The sequence below is a fragment of the Salvelinus alpinus genome, chromosome 17, assembly GCF_045679555.1.
Source record: "Salvelinus alpinus chromosome 17, SLU_Salpinus.1, whole genome shotgun sequence".
Taxonomy (NCBI): domain Eukaryota; kingdom Metazoa; phylum Chordata; class Actinopteri; order Salmoniformes; family Salmonidae; genus Salvelinus; species Salvelinus alpinus.
Window position 1 is genome coordinate 5,072,999 of NC_092102.1, and position 18,007 is coordinate 5,091,005.

General features: G+C 41.4%; 1 protein-coding gene across 5 annotated transcripts in view; it reads right to left on the reverse strand.

Moving 5' to 3' along the window:
* Positions 1–18,007, reverse strand: part of tdrd1 (tudor domain containing 1) — an 85,032-nt gene that overhangs the window by 44,696 nt on the left and 22,329 nt on the right. For 4 of the 5 annotated variants that reach the window (XM_071346979.1, XM_071346976.1, XM_071346978.1 and 1 more), the window contains exons 8-15: positions 17,780–17,959; positions 17,529–17,672; positions 14,789–14,981; positions 14,324–14,407; positions 11,705–11,881; positions 7,084–7,191; positions 6,713–6,883; positions 6,140–6,403 (exon numbers count right to left, since the gene is read on the reverse strand). In XM_071346979.1, the coding sequence (XP_071203080.1) occupies positions 6,140–6,403; positions 6,713–6,883; positions 7,084–7,191; positions 11,705–11,881; positions 14,324–14,407; positions 14,789–14,981; positions 17,529–17,672; positions 17,780–17,959 (1,321 nt within the window). The remainder of the gene's footprint in view (positions 1–6,139; positions 6,404–6,712; positions 6,884–7,083; positions 7,192–11,704; positions 11,882–14,323; positions 14,408–14,788; positions 14,982–17,528; positions 17,673–17,779; positions 17,960–18,007) is intronic. The other variant, XM_071346977.1, reaches the window with a different exon arrangement.

Sequence of the window (18,007 nt, forward strand, 5' to 3'; positions counted from 1 at the left end):
TTCCGAAGGAAGTGGGATCAGCTGAGGAGAGAAGGACCCTACGAGGTGGCAACAGCCACAAAAACAGCAGTCCAAGTGAAAGGAAGCAAGACGTGGTACCATCTGAACCACTGCACCTGAGTCCCAACAGAGAGAAGGATACAACCACATAGAGATGAGGACACAGAGGATGCTGATTCACCAGGAGGGAGCCCGGAGGGAGCAGGAGCAGCGGAAACGATTGAGACGCCAGGGAGGAGCCAAGAAAACAGCAAATCAAGTGAAAGCCAAAATACGACAAGTGCACCGACTAATGCACCCAGAAGAGGAGGAGAGACCTCACAAGGAACAGAATGAGAACATCTCTTCCCTAAAAATTGAAACCCTTCCAGATGGAAGCTAAGTCCGGCCTGAGGAGGGAGCCTCAGGTGAAGAAAGAGGAGGAAAAGTCCCGTAAGCTGAAGAAAATGGGGATTTCCCCACAATTGACTTTTAAACTCTTGAATGGTCTCCTTTACAGACAATTGAAGTTAGAACAACAAAAGAATAATGACATTGACATAACAGAAGTAACAGTGAATGCTAGTATAGAAACAACAGACTAATGCACAATCAAGACGTATGGTGGAAGCAGGAAGAGAAGAAAGGAATCAGTTGAACAATCCCAAAAAGACTGACAAGGTGAGAATCTCTGTTCTACCTCAACTCATAACAGAAGCAGGAGAACTGAAGTCTATCTCAATAATAAGGATCAAACCCTTACCGGAGATGGCACTCTGTGGATGGACACATCACCAAACAAAGGGACAAGTCGTTTGGGATCCGAAAGGATGTGACCTGACATTAATCAAAGAAAAAGACGAGAGGGTGCTCATCATGAATCAGATTGAACCAGTTGAAGGTGAAGAATTAATAGTTGAAATAACAAAAACAACAGTGACCGAAGGGAGTAGCACCACGGTCATTAAGATTGATCCTACCCTTGCACCTGAACAAGAAGAACCTGTGACAATGACAACAACAATGGTGGCAGCTGCTGTGACGACCACAGTAGCTACCACTAAGATGACATCGACTGCCCTTACCAAGCAGACCACCGTACCCACAAAGCAACCTGAGACGTCAGAGCTAGTAGAGTTTTTTACTGACATTTGGAACTTTTTGACAAACTCTAATGATCTACCTCATGACAAAAACATTGTAAAAGCGACAGAATTAGATACATCAGACTCAGAACCACTCAAGGAAATCACACAAGAAGAAGTAGTGAAGAACGAGTGGTACGAATGGGCTAAGTATATGGCAAACAAATACAGAATGGACAATTGTATTTTGTGTAGAAAATCACCTTTGTCTGATCTCTTAATAGTCTCTGAACTGTCATCATTTAAAAACTGTGTAAGTTGGAAAAATGACCATTGTACCAATAGAAAGTATTCTATTCCCTTGTGTGACATAGAATATAGGATTGCTCTGGGTAAGCACTAGGGGTAAAACTATGTTGAATGAGACCATGCTGGGAGACAATGATTGTGCTGCCTATAACATTAGAACCGAATTAAATGGACCTCAATTAGACAGAAGTACTGTGGTTAAAGGAAAATATGAATGTTTTTACAGCCATAACACCGAAGGAATTGATGTAGGAAACACCACTGTAGAATGTGATACTATTTGGGTGCTAGAGACTGCGGGAGTTCGTAGAAATAATGATAAAGGGTTGATAATGAATAGAAAAGGGTTGTGTGGTAAAATAACTCAGGTTGCACCTTCTCTCACTATGTTAAAGAATCAAGACAGAGGTATTGCGGATAGTTTCTGGATGTGTGGAAAAAACAAATTGTTGAATGTATTGCCTAATGAATGGATTGGTCTTTGTGCCTTAGTTAGAGCAATTCAACAGGTTACCATTATTAAATCACCCCACGATGACTATGTTAATCCTAGAGTTAAAAGGGAGTATGAGAAAGACCCTGAGGTATACCTTGATGCAATTGGACAGCCTAGAGGTGTACCTCGGGAGTTCAAGGCAAGAGATTAAGTTAAATCAGGATTTGAATCTATATTTTTGTGGATAACACCAAATAAAAACTAGGAGTGGATTAATTATATATATTATAACCAACAGAGATTCATTAACTATACTGACTCGGCCCTAACAGCGTTGGGGGAACAGGTACAGGCTACCAGTAAAATGACTTGGCAAAATAGACAGGCTCTCAATTGGCTCTTAGCGGAGAAGGGTGGAGTTTGTGTTATGTTTGGGGATGATTGTTGCACCTTTATTCCCAATAACACTGCGCCTAATGGATCCTTTGCAATCGCTATGGCTAAACTTAAAGGTTTACGAGCAGAGGTTAAGGCAAATGCTGGGTTTGACTCTCATGTTTGGGATTGGTTGGACCTAGCATTGGGAAAGTGGGGAGCTATGTTTGCTAGGATGGCTATTATGCTGGGAGGAGGGTTATTGGCTCTGGGTATTGTATTATTTTATTTTAATTTTTAATTTTCTCATATTCAATTTATTATTATACTCATTGTATTATTTTTTATTTTAATTTTTAATTTTCACATAACTGAGATAACCTCAGGCAAGGTTAGGTACCTACATGCTCATGTTTCATCAAAAATGTAATGTATTAATTTTTATTAGTTCTATACCAAATTAGATCTTTTAATCTTATGAATTACTAGATATGTTTGGTCTAGTTAGGTTTTCATTAATGTTTCTAATTGGATCTTTTACTCCTATTTTAGTATTAATCATTTGGAGATGTTTGGTCCAGTTGGTTTATATGCTTTACTCTGTTTTTGTATTTTCTTGTCCATCATAGGTATTCTCATTTACTATCCCAAAGTCATATTTGTATAATTTATGTGGCTAATTAGCCCTAGAGGAGGGTTTGTAGGAGTAAATGAGACGTATAGGACAGCACATAGACGTATAGCACAGCACATAGATGTATAAGACAGCTGAACATTAAAAATAGACCACAGGAAGACAGGGAGACACATAGGCGCCTAAGACAATTGGACACACTAAGGATAGGGGAGAACAGAACAAAGAGTAGATTGACACAGTAATGAAAGGGAGAGACACATGGTCTGCTGACCTGACACACTAATGATAAAAAGACCCATAGTCAGCTCCTTCTAAAAAGTAGGCTTATAGGATAGAATCTGCTGATTCCAATAAAGGCAGAACAAAGAGTACATTGACACATTAATGAAAGGAAGAGACACAGAATCTGCTGACACACTAAGATAGAGGGTCCGGCCACCATTATAAACTAATTGAAAGCAGATATGGGCGGTATTGGGCGTGAACAAGTAGGAAGCTTGAACTAAAAGATAATGGTGGTGAATGACTTAAGAAATGAAACTTCATTTGCATAAGGGATGAACATAATACTATGTGTGTATAAATAGAAGAGCTAGGGCTCTGGGAAATTGTGTGTTCCGCGGGACATTCCGGCTGGCAATGCTCTGTATTAAAAGCCTAATTGATTTCACAAGTTCTTACGAGTGTTATATTTCTGAGACGATGTTCCACGACACCACCAGGACTATTTACATTGACACCCCCATCCCCCCTTGTTTTTACACTGCTGCTACTCGCTGTTTATTATCTATGCATAGTCACTTTACTCCTACCTACATGTACAAATTACCTCAACTACCCTGTACCCCCACACATTGACTCTAACGGTAACCCCTGTATATAGCCTCGTTATTGTTATTTTATTGTGTGTTACTTTTTATTTTATACTTAGTTTATTTTGGAAATATTTTCTTAACTCTATTTCTTGAACTGCATTCTTGGTTAAGGGCTTGTAAGTAAGGATTTCACCTGTTGTATTCGGCGCTAGTGACAAATACAATTTTATTTGGAATGTGATATTTCAGTTATTTTTTTATACATTTGCTAACATCTCTTAAAATCTGTTTTTGCTTTGTCATTATGAGGTATTGTGTCAATTGATGAGGAAAACAATTTAATACAATTTAGAATAAGGCTGTAACTTAACAAAATGTGGAGAAAGTCAAGGGGTCTGAATACTTTCCAAATGCACTGTATGAGAGGCCTGTGTTTACCACAGTCCTTATTTTCAGCATTTATCCAAACCCCCCCCCCCATGGCGGAGTTAGGCTCCGTCACCATTTTAACTTTGTTATGCATTTAAATAGTTGAATGAGTGATAACACATTTAGGCGACAACTAAACCAGACATTGTTTTTCCATTGGGATTTGGTTGTGCTTTTAGTTGGTTGAAAGCATAGTGATGACACATTGGAAATTCAACAAACTTATGGCTGTCTTTTTTTACTGGGTTGTAATCTCATTGATCAACGTCGCAACCAAATATTACCCAATTGTCCATGTTGAAATTACATGGTGTGCCCAATGGGCCAGTACTACCACTTTTAGGGGCCAATACAAAACTTTCCCTAAATTCTAGACCTCAGCTGAATCTGGTAATGAATGTTGTGTCTGTTGAAGAAGTTGAGGAGACTAAATTACTTGGTGTTACCTTAGATTGTAAACTGTCATGGTCAAAACAAATAGATTCAATGGTTCTAAAGATGGGGAGAGAGGTCGGTCCGTAATAAAGAGATGCTTTGCTTTTTTGACACCACACTCCAAAAAGCAAGTCGTACAGGCTCTAGTTTTGTCTCATTTTGGTTATTGTCTAGTCATGTGGTCGAGTGCTGCAAGTAAAGCCCTAGTTAAGCTGCAGCTTGCCTAGAACAGAGCTGCACGTCTTGCTCTTCATTGTAATCAGAGGGCTAATATAAATACTATGCATGCCAGTCTCTCTTGGCTAAGAGTTGAGGAGAGACTAACTGCATCACTTCTTTCTATTTGAAACAATGTGTTGAAAATCCCAAATTGTTTGCATAGTCAATTTACAGACAGCTCTGACACACACACTTATGCCACCAGGGGTCTTTTCATAGTGATAATGGGATTTATTTGATCATGTGAATGATTAGAATATTCCACCCTGAAACCATATGATTGTATGAAATTGATTAGAATCATGAGATTATTCTAATGGTGTGTGTGGTTTTAGTCAGTAGAATTATATATCCGGGTGTGTAGGTTGTCTATTATAGTATCTTAAAAACAGACTGTCTGAGCAAGATTCGGTGCCGACCTTGGCTGGGGCCACAGAGTACTTCCCCGGGTCTCTCTATCTTGAGGGAGGATGGGGAGTAAGTCTCACGGATTCCCCTAATCTTTGTCGGCTGGGTAGCAGGACATTGCTAATGTTAGTGTGAATGTGTGTGCGTATATTAGTGTGAATGTGTGTGCGTGAGAAGCAAGTATAAACTGAATTGTTTTGTACAACAGACCAGAGCTCCCGTAAATAAACTTTCTGACTATCGTAGCTGGGCCTCCGTCTGATTCATTTCAACCAGTTTCCTACAAATTCTGGGTTTCAGGCTGAGTAGTTAATTGAATTGGGTTTATGAACATTGAGAACATAATAAGTCCCCAAATCCAGAACAAATTCAAGAAAACGTACAGTATTATATAGAGCCCTTATTGCATGGAACTTCCTTCCATTTCACTCAAATAAACAGCAAACCTGGTTTCAAAAAACAGATAAAGCAACACCTCAACGCCTCTCCCCTATTTGACCTAGATAGATTGTGTGTATGTATAAGGAGGTTACGTGTGCCTTTTTTAAAATGATGTAGTTTTGTCCTTGAGCTGTTCTAGTCTATTAATGTTCTGTATTATGTCATGTTTCATGTGGAACTCAGGAAGACTAGATAAATCTTTCGTGACAGCTAATGGGGATCCTAATAAAATATCAAATTCACCATTGGGCGTTTGTACCCTGGCGCTAATGTATCTCTTTCTCCTCACTAAATAAATGAGATCAATGGATGAATGGACAATCGAAGTTGATAATTGTACATGTGACTTCATGATTGAATTTCAATTAACTGAATGAAGAGGGAGAAATATATTGTTGCTAAATAAAGAAGGCTCAAGTATGAGGTTGCCCATTGAGTTAATCATTAGCTGCTAGATCACAAACTCTTAACATGATCGTGTTACTAGTTAGCACCATATTGATGACTTTCATGCTAAATGAGTACAGCAGAAACACTGCCGTACAGGTTGGCAGGTCTGACTTCTAGTTACCATGAGATGATTCTGTCCAGGCTATTTCAGCCTGCCCCTTCGTGGTGGGCTCTTCGTCCTGATGGTTGGAAGGCAAGGCATAACCTGTGGCGACCAGCATCTCAGCCACATTGCCCTGGGGGTCGCTGGCCTCGTCGATCATGGCCACCAGTGCCATACCCTCCCGCTCGCCCAGGATCTCTACCCGCAGGAATCGGTTGCACACCATCCGCCTGAGCATCAGCACAGTCTCCTCTGACCAGGCCTCTGCTGTGGGACGCACTCCTATAGGGGGAGGGGTGGGATTGTGTGCGTAACAGGCAATACTTTTTATTTTAATGTGATGAGTTTGTAAGTGATCAGGTTAACACCACCACTATCCCTAAAAACACAATTTAATGCACTAGAGATTCCTTTGAGTTTGAGACGAAAAGGAAGGAATCAAAAGGCATGAAATGGCAATACATTTCTTTATTGCTATAATTTTGTTATTGACACCTTGGACAAAAGGAATGACAGATGAATAGATGTCGCCAGAAAAGCAGAAATTCCAGATTAATCAATACATTGAATTGAACATGTAATAGGTCATACCTGCCAGGGCACAAGGGATGGCCTGCATTGGCAGGGCTAGGAGTTCAGAGCTGATGGAACACAGGCGACTCAGCTCCACCTCCTCTGAGTTGCCAAAGTCAATGTAGCCTACACACACCTTCTCTTCAGAGGAGTAGGCCAGCACTTTGGCCCTGTACCACTGGTTGTCCTCTGGGAAGGTACACACGGAGAGAGATCACTACCAACTGCGATGAGATCACTGGCTGGCAATGCTCCACAAATGTCCTCAACCAGGTCAAGATTAAGATCAAAGGAGAAAGCTCATCATGTGTCCTTTTTCTGACCGTGTATGTGCCCTGAGTGAATGTGAGTACTCTAGCCTGACACAGAATTAGCGAGAGTGTCCTTACCATAGAATAGGGAGCAGCACACTGTGCCAGGGGCAGGTCTGAAGTTTTGGCTGGCTGGGGCCTGAGAGCAGTGGTCCCTCAGTTTCAGATGCAGCTCCTGGATCACACCTGTACAGACATACAACACTCAGCACCCATGATGCAAGAGACGGAATCACCTCCACAGGGTTACATTCAATTCACTAGGGCACATTAAAGCAAAACATTTTATAAACAGTTTTTTTATCAGTACCTCCTAGGGTTGCAAATAGGGACGCATGATATATCGGTGGACATATCGGGAAGATAATAGCTAAAAATGCCAAAATCTGTATCGGCCCGAAGTCTAGTTTAACGGCTATATTAAAAACCGATGTCAAAGCTCCCGTGCATACCTATATGACGTAGGTACATGACGTAATGTGACGCTACAGACGCTACACGTCTGCTGTGTGGATCGAGCAGTCAAGAAGTCGAGCAGTCATTTGAAAGAGTAAGACAACTTCAGCGAGACAACTCAAAGACGAAATCCATTAAAGCCAAGATAATGGGATTCATTGCCCTTGACAATCAACCGTTCTCTGTCGTGGGTGATGTTGGCTTTCGCCAACTGGTCGAGCACCGTTACACACTACCAAGTGCGCTATTTTTCAGATGTTGCCCTACCGGAGTTACACAGTAATAGCGTCACTGCTATTAGCTTCACAACATATATACTATGGAACGCCGTTTGGGTCTTTGCGTGTCAAAAAAGATACAGTAGCACTGTCAAAGCTGTACAAAAGAAGTCTGCAAACAAGCAAACACCGGCCACGAACGACGTGTTTACAATACCGCGTTTGTAATAAACATCATTTGTTCGACCGCAACTTCTAGGGTAGCTAGCTTTATCTTGGTACGTAGCTAGCTTTAGCTTGGTACTTAGCTAGCTTTAGCTTGGTACCTAGCTAGCACCAATACAACCAGCCCGAAAACAATGACCAGTAGAAACTGCAGTCATTTCCATTATTCTTAGCAATGATTTAGGAATCATTGTGAGTAAGTATTAGCAAGGTTGTCACTTGTTGTTCGCCTATTGAAATTAAACTTCAATTCATGAAAATTAAGGAGAAGTGCATCTAAAATTCCATGCATAACACTTGTATCTTTTAGCAATGTTTATTATGAGTATTCCTGTAAATTGATGTGGCTCTCTGCAAAATCAAAGGATGTTTTGGAACTTCTGAACGTAACGCGCCAATGTAAACTCAGATTTTTGGATTATAAATATGAACTTTACCGAACAAAACATACATGTATTGTGTAACATGAAGTCCTATGAGTGTCATCTGATGAAGACCATCAAAGGTTAGTGATTAATTTTATCTATATTTCTGCTTTTTGTGAATCCTCTCTTTGGCTGGAAAAATGGCTGTATTTTTCTGTGGCTATGTACTGACCTAAAATAATCGTTTGGTTTGCTTTCGTCGTAAAGCCTTTTTGAAATCGGACACTGTGGCTGGATTTACAACAAGTGTATCTTGAAAATGGTGTAAAATACATGTATGTTTGAGGAATTTTAATTATGGGATTTTTGTTGTTTTGAATTTGGCGCCCTGCAGTTTCACTGGCTGTTGAAGAGGTGGGACGCTACTGTCTCACGTACCCTAGAGAGGTTAACAAGAAGTATATCTTTAAAATTGTGTAAAATACTTGTATGTTTGAGGAATTTCAATTATGAGATTTCTGTTTGTATTTGGCGCCCTGCACTTTCACTGGCTGTTGTCAAGAATAATAATATGCATATATTAGCAACTGGGACTGAGGAGCAGGCAGTTTACTATGGGCACCTCTGTGCACCTTTCATCCAAGCTACTCAATACTGCCCCTGCAGCCATAAGAAGTTTACTGTCATGGTCAAAACATATTGATACAACAGTAGCTAAGATGGGGAGAAGTATGTCCATAATAAAGCTCTGCTCTACCTTCTTAACAGCACTATCAACAAGGCAGGTCCTACAGGCCCTAGTTTTGTCGCACCTTGACTAATGTTCAGTCGTGTGGTTAGGTGCCACAAAGAGGGAACATTGCAATTGGCTCAGAACAGGGCAGCACGGCTGGCTCTTGGATGTACACAGAGAGCTAATATTAATAGCGCTCTCCAAGCATGTCAATCTTTCCTGGCTCAAAGTGGAGAGATTGACTTCATCATTACTTGTATTTATGAGAGGAGGTATTGACATGTATGCACAGAGCTGTTCGTTTAAACTACTGGCGCACAGCTCAGACACCCATGCATACCCCACAAGACATGCCACAAGAGGTCTTTTCACAGTCCAAGTCCAGAACAGACTATGGGAGGCACACATTACTACATAGAGCCATGACTACACGGAACTCTATTCCACATCAAGTAACTCAAGCAAGCAGTAAAATTAGATTTAAAAAACAAATAAAAATACACCTTATTGAACAGTGGGGACTGTGAAGAAACACAAACAAGCACAGACAAATGTACACACACGATAACACACACACATATTTCTTACTGTATATATGTGGTAGTGGTGGAGTAGGGGAGTGAGGGCACACAGTGATTTTGGAATTAGAAGTTTGATGAGCAGGTGTCCACATACTTATGGTCATGTAGTGTAACACTTGTCCAGTCAAATCTACAGTATACACATGTAGAGACAGCAGTCACTACCAAGTGGACAAGAGTCAATGTACTACAGTAGTGGAGGCTCCTTAGAGGAGGAAAGGGAGGCCAAACCTACGTGAATTTCATAAAAATAAATAGTAAAACATTTTAAAAAGTTATCATTTTTAGATAACACTATAGTAAATATATTCACGTCAACAAATATTGCAATAAAAAGATCAGTAGCCTCAACAGCACTCTGTAGGGTAGCACCATGGTGTAGCCGTTGGACAGCTAGCTTCCGTCCTCTTCTGGGTACATGGACTTCAATATAAAACCTAGGAGGCTCAAGGTTCTCACCCTCTTCCATACACTTACACAGTAATTAAGACGACTTCCAGAGGACATCCTCAAACCTAGCAGAGCTCTTGCAACATGAACGGACATATTGTTCACCCATTCAAAGGATCAGATAATCTAGTACTGAAAGCATAAGCTACAGCTAGCTAGCACTGCAGTGCATACAATGTGGTGAGTAGTTTACCCAAGGGGAGATAGATAGACAATAGTTTACATTAATTAAAAAATAGAAGCAAAAGAGATTATTATTTTTTGCACACCAGAATTTCTACTTGCACATCATCATCTGCTCATCTATGACTCCAGTGTTAATTTGCTAAATTGTAATTACGCCGCTAGTATGGCCTATTTATTTCCTTACCTCCTCATGCCATTTGCACACTGTATATAGACTTTATTTTTTTCCTATTGTGTTATTGACTGTACACTTGTTTATTCCATGTGTAACTCTTTTGTTTTTGTCGCACTGCTTTGCTTTCTCTTGGTCAGGTCGCAGTTGTAAATGAGAACGTGTTCTCAACTAGCTTACCTGGTGAAATAAAGGTGAAATAAAATTTAACAAATTAAAAACTTGTAATAAATGGTGTGGAAATTGGTTGGTGACTAAACTGCTTGGAGTAACCCTGGATTGTAAACTGTCATTGTCAAAACATGCTGATACAACAGTCGCTAAGATGGGGAGAAGTCTGTCCATAATAAAGTGCTGCATTCTTAACAGCACTATCAACAAGGCAGGTCAGGTCCTACAGGCTCTAGTTTTGTAGCTCCTGGACTACTGTTCAGTCGTGTGGTCAGGTGCCACAAAGAGGGACCTTGGAAAATTACAATTGGCTCAGAACAGGGCAGCTGGCCCTTGGATGTACATGGAGAGCCAACACGTAAATCTCTCATGGCTCACTACTTGTTTTTGTAAGTGTTGACATGCTGAATGCACAAGGTGTCCTGGCTAAATTCCCAATCTGGCCCTCAACCATCACGGTCACCTAATAATCCCCAGTTTACAATTGGCTCATTCATCCCCCTCCTCTCCCCTGTAACCATTCCCCAGGTCGTTGCTGCAAATGAGAACGTGTTCTCAGTCAACTTACCTGGTAAAATAACAGATAAATAAAAAAATAAAGGTGTCTGTTTAAACTACTAGCACACAGCTCGGACACCCACACATACCTCACAAGACATGCCACCAGAGGTCTCTTCACAGTCCCCAAGTCAAGAACAGACTACGGGAGGAGCACAGTACGACATAGAGGCATGGCTATACGGGAACATTATTCCACATCAGGTAACTGATGCAAGCAGTAGAATCAGATTTTATTTTAAGAACTAGATACATTTACACATTATGGAACAGCGGGAACTGAAGAGACACACACAGGAAAACACACAAATGATAATACATGCACTCTACACGTACGCATGGATTTTGTATTGTAGATATGTGGTAGTAGAGTAGTGGTCTGAGGGAACACACTTCATGTGTTGTGAAAAGTGTTATGAAATGTAATGTCAAGTAATATCTTAAATTGTATAACTGCCTTATTGTTGCTGGACCCCAGGAAGAGGAGCTGTTGCCATGGTAACAGCTAATGAGGATCCTTAATAAACACAAATAAAGAAATTAAACAAAAGCGTATTGATGAGTTGTCACTAGGTTGTACTCACTGGCGTTGTCCAGTTTCTGACAGATGATGTCGTAAGGTGACTGCAGGTGCGTCACCATGGCAGCGAAGGTGTCTCCCAGTCCCTGGGTCAGAGGGTCAGGTGGCTGTGCCTCCATGTTCTCGTTCTTACCCACCGACTGGCGGCGGAAGTTTTCCAAGGACGCACTCACCAGGGAGTCTGGAGCAGAGGGGGACCAGCAACTAAATATTTCAACAAACTGGAGATGTGAAAATATTTGTATGAACATAACAAGATTAAACAGACAAACTGAAAAAGTTCCACAGACATGTGACTAACAGAAATGGAATAATGTGTCCCTGAACAAAGGGGGGGGATTGAGAGCCGGGCTCTTCGCTGGCCATGGCTGAACACTGACATTCCTGTCTTGCAGGAAATCACTCACAGAACGAACAGTATGGCTGGTGGCATTGTCATGCTGGAGGGTCAGGTCAGGATGAGCCTGCAGGAAGGGTACCACATGGAGGAGGATGTCTTCCCTATAATGCACAACGTTGAGATTGCCTGAAATGACAAGCTCAGTCCGATGATGCTGTGACAACGCCCCAGACCATGACAGACCCTCCACCTCCAAATTGATCCCGCTCTACCACACAGGGAGGAGGTGAGGGCCCTCGGAGTGTGGTGTCAGGAAAATAACCTCACACTCAACGTCAACAAAACAAAGGAGATGATTGTGGACTTCAGGAAACAGCAGAGGGAGCACCCCCCTATCCACATCGACGGGACAGTAGTGGAGAAGGTGGAAAGTTTTAAGTTCCTCGGTGTACACATCACGGACAAACTGAATTGGTCCACCGACACAGACAGCGTTGTGAAGAAGGCGCAGCAGCGCCTCTTCAACCTCAGGAGGCTGAAGAAATTCGGCTTGTCACCAAAAGCACTCACAAACTTCTACAGATGCACAATCGAGAGCATCCTGTCGGGCTGTATCACCGCCTGGTACGGCAACTGCTCCGCCCACAACCGTAAGGCTCTCCAGAGGGTAGTGAGGTCTGCACAACGCATCACCGGGGGCAAACTACCTGCCCTCCAGGACACCTACACCACCCGATGTCACAGGAAGGCCATAAAGATCATCAAGGACAACAACCACCCGAGCTACTGCCTGTTCACCCCGCTATCATCCAGAAGGCGAGGTCAGTACAGGTGCATCAAAGCAGGGACCGAGAGACTGAAAAACAGCTTCTATCTCAAGGCCATCAGACTGTTAAACAGCCACCACTAACATTTAGTGGCCGCTGCCAACATACTGACTCAACTCCAGCCACTTTAATAATGGGAATTGATGGAAATTATGTAAAAATGTATCACTAGCCACTTTAAACAATGCCACTTAATATAATGTTTACATACCCTACATTACTCATCTCATATGTATATACTGTACTCTTACCATCTACGGCATCTTGCCTATGCCGTTCTGTACCATCACTCATTCATATATCTTTATGTACATATTCTTTATCCCTTTACACTTGTGTGTATAAGGTAGTAGTTGTGGAATTGTTAGGTTAGATTACTTGTTGGTTATTACTGCATTGTCGGAACTAGAAGCACAAGCATTTCGCTACACTCCCATTAACATCTGCTAACCATGTGTATGTGACAAATAAAAATTTGATTTGATTTACAGGCCTCGCTGTAACGCTCATTCCTTCAACGATAAACGCGAATACGACGAATCACCTCTGGTGAGACAAAACCGCGACTCGTCAGTGAAAAGCACTTTTTGCCAGTCCTGTCTGGTCCAGCGACGGTGGGTTTGTGCCCATAGGCGACGTTGTTGCTGGTGATGTCTGGTGAGGACCGGCCTTACAACAGGCCTACAAGCCCTCAGTCCAGCCTCTCTCAGCCTATTGCGGACAGTCTGAGCACTGATGGAGAGATTGTGCGTTCCTGGTGTAACTCGGGCAGTTGTTGTTGCCATCCTGTATCTGTCTCGCAGAGGTGATGTTCGGATGTATCGATCCTGTGCAGGTGTTGTTACACGTGGTCTGCCACTGCGAGGATGATCAGCTGTCCGTCCTGTCTCCCTGTAGCGCTGTCTTAGTACGGACATTGCAATTTATTGCCCTGGCCACATCTGCAGTCCTCATGCCTCCTTGCAGCATGCCTAAGGCACGTTCACGCAGATGAACAGGGACCCTGAGCATCTTTCTTTTGGTGTTTTTCAGAGTCAGTAGAAAGGCCTCTTTAATGTTTTTATAACTGTGACCTTAATTGCCTACTGTCTGTAAGCTGTTAGTGTCTTAACGACCGTTCCACAGGTGCATGTTCATTAATTTTTTTAATTTTTTACACATTTTTTACAATTTTTTTACAAATTTTTTATTAGGGGTGTTCATTAATTGTTTATGGTTCATTGAACAAGCATGGGAAACAGTGTTTAAACCCTTTACAATGAAGATCTGTTAAGTTATTGGGTTTTTACTAATTATCTTTGAAAGACAGGGTTCTGAAAAAGGTTATTCATTTTTTTGCTGAGTTTAGTATAAGACAACACATTTCAGCAGGAATTTGAATCAGAATCCAATTATTATTATGGAACTTGGAAAAACTGTTGCAAAATGGAGACAAAATAAAATTGACACTGCTCACCAACGTCCTGTTCTGCACGCTTCTTATTGACGTCCTCCCTCACAGCGTAACCTTGGTCCATGAGGAAGGTGCTCAGCTGTTTTCCTGTCAGAGAAAGATATGGTGTTTACATGGCAGACATGAAGACAGACAACGTGAAAAGCACTTCAATAGTCATACAAAGGACATATTTTAAAAAGGGGAGTATGGTTACTATATTATGGTGTTAAAGTCAGTTAAGCATTCAGTAATACAAACATGAGAAAAAAAATTTAACGATGCAAAGATTAATGCAAAGACATCCATATAGTTCAACGCGACACTTCGTAGGACAAATTACGCTGTATACGGACAGAGAGCTGTACTCCAATAGGCGCCCCCAAAAAGATGCTCAAGGTTCCTAAACCTAAAGCTTATGTTTATTATGGAGAAGTACATGTGGTGATTCAGTTTTTCACCTTCTATTATTCACTGTAGCCAACTGACCATAGCCTTCCTGTGATACAGTACCGATAGGAGTCAGCAGGATGTCCACTGCGTAGGTGCGGTCATTCTCCTGAATGTCCACCACAGTGAGTGTCAGGCTCTTTCCAGCCACCAGCTGTCTCACAGCCATGCAACACACCCCCATCCAGCTGTCAGTCACCGGTGTTATCCCGGCGACACTGCACTCCAAAGCCTGCAAGAAAAATGCTGTGGTAAATAAACGTGAACAAGTGCAATTCATCAAGAATAAATACGCATTTGAAATAAAATAGGGCAGTAAATATTTGGGCATTGAATGTTACTCCTAGGAAACAGATTAATTTGGAGAAGGAAAATGAACTTCAGTGCACACAATTTAACCTCTGACTGATGCCTTTCTTTTATTTAATACATTTTCAAAAATGTATAAAACCCTGTTCCCGCATTATGGAGTATTGTGCGCAGATTTCTGAGGAAATTGTTTTATTTAATACATTTTAGAATAAGGCCGTTACAAAATGGAAAAAGTAAAGGGGTCTGAATTAGAGGTCGACCGATTAATCGGAATGGCCGATTAATCAGGGCAGATTTCAAATTTTCATAACAATCGGAAATCTGTATTTTTGGGCACCGATTTGCCGATTTTTTTTTATTTTTTTACACCTTTATTTAACTAGGCAAGTCAGTTAAGAACACATTCTTATTTTCAATGACGGCCTAGGAACGTTCTGCCTCGACAGATTTTTAACCTTGTCAGCTCGGGGGATCCAATATTGCAACCTTACAGTTAACTAGTCCAATGCTCTAACACCTGATTACATTGCACTCCACGAGGAGCCTGCCTGTTAGCGAATGCAGTAAGCTATGGTAAGTTGCTAGCTAGCATTAAACTTATCTTAGAAAAAACAATCAATCAATGACTGTCATTGCTCCAATGTGTACTTAACCATCAATGCCTTTCTTAAAATCAATACACAAGTATATATTTTTAAACCTGCATATTTAGCTAAAAGAAATCCAGGTTAGCAGGCAATATTAACCAGGTGAAATTGTGTCATTTCTCTTGCGTTCATTGCACGCAGAGTCAGGGTATATGCAACAGTTTGGGCCGCCTGGCTCTTTGCGAACTAATTTGCCAGAATTTTACATAATTATGACATTACATTGAAGGTTGTGCAATGTAACAGGAATATTTAGACTCATGGATGCCACCCGTTAGATAAAATACGGAAAGGAATAAACGTTTTGTTTTCGAGGTGATAGTTTCCGGATTAGTCAAAGGTATATGGTTTAGAGAGAAATAGTCGACGCGTTATAATTCCTGTAATAACTTGCGGCTGAACTTGAAAGGGGTTCCTTCGTTATTTTACCGTTCATGTCTTCCATAGAGAATGTCTTGATCTACTTCAAATAAGGTCTGTGTTTCGTGCAGGCTTAAACCGCCTCGGCGTTTTGATACCCGTGTAAATCTCACTAGGATAAGGTGATGTTTGTCAACATATTTTCATAAATCCACTCTACAATTTTTTTTTTTAAATCTTCGCTTATATTTAGCCAATATTGATCAGAGTTACCTTGTCCTATGGATATCTACACAGTTATAAAATTGGCAAGGTGGTGTAAGCCTACACGAAACACAGACCTTATTTTAAGTGAATCTAAAAAATATCCTATGGAATAAATGAAGGAACCGCTTTTCAGATTTTGCTAGGTGTCAAGGGAATTATGACTCGCACTTTGGTCGTCAATTCTTACCATGCCCATTATTAAAATAGGATTTCCTGCATATAGAAATGACAGTTTTTGTTTTCAACATTCATCACAGGTAACTTAAACTCTATTTTTATTCAAACAGTTGAGAGTATGTCTCAAGCAGACTCTTCAGTATCATTGTCACTTCAGAGCTGTGTGTGTGTGTGTGTGTATTTATGTATTATATTGAGTTAAAATAAAAGTGTTCATTGTTCAATCAGTATTGTTGCAATTGTCATTATTACAAAAATGTGTGTGTGTGATATATATATATAAAACAATTGTTTTATATAAATTGGCCGATTAATCGGTATCGGTATTGAAAAATCATAATCGGTCGAAAAGTATGTGGACACCCCTTCAAATGAGTGGATTCAGCTAAGTGTATAAAATTGAGCACACAGGAATGCAATCGCCATAGACAAACATTGGCAGTAGAATTGCCTTACTGAAGAACACCGTGACTTTCAAAGTGGCACCATCATAGGATGCCACATTTCCAACAAGTCAGTTGGTCAAATTTCAGCCCTGCTAGAACTACCCCCATCAACTGTAAGTGCTGTTATTGTGAAGTGGAAATGTCTTGGAGCAACAACGGCTCAGCCGTGAAGTGGTAGGCCACACAAGCTCCCAGAACGGGACAGCCCAGTGCTGAAGCTTCATAGCTAGTAAAAAACGTCTGTTCTCGGTTGCAACACTCACTACCGAGTTCCAAACTGCCTCTGGAAGCAACGTCAGCACAAGAACTGTTCGTCTAGAGCTTAATTAAATGGGTTTCCATTGCCGAGCAGCCACACACAAGCCTAAGATCACCATGCGCAATGCCAAGTTTCGTCTGGAGTGGTGTAAAGCTCGCCGCCATTGGACTCTGGAGCAGTGGAATTGCGTTCTCTGGAGTGATGAATCACACTTATCCATCTGACAGTCCGACGGACGAATCTGGGTTTGGTGGAAGTCAGGAGAACTCTACTTCTAAAAGAACTGAGGTGAAATTTCACGATGAACTCACACATGGTGGAATGGGTTCAATGCTGGCAGCGAGGGGCTTGATCCGATCCAGTGTCACGTCTTCTTCGTTTCCAAAGTCAATGTAGAGAACTTTAGCATTTCCATCATCTGCAGCTACAGACTGGACAACACCTCTGTACCAGTTCTAGAGGGAGATAAGCAAAGGATTAGATAGAGGCTTTAAAAATACATACTAAGTAGTATCTTTACGACTGCGTTTTTTCAATTATTCTCAGTGTTCTTCTTCATCACCTGATCCAAGGAGTATTTGACGGCACAGACCTCTCCGGTGTCGGGCTTGTAGTCTGTCCCTAGCGAGCCGCCGTTGGTCTTCTGCAGTTCCACAGTAATGGCTCTCAGAGCCTCAACCAGCTCTGGGCTTTGGACGTGAATGAAAAACCTACCAGGGCTATGCAGCTCCACCACAGACACCTTAAGCCACAGACAACCAGGAAGAGAGAACACTTCATCTGAGTACAC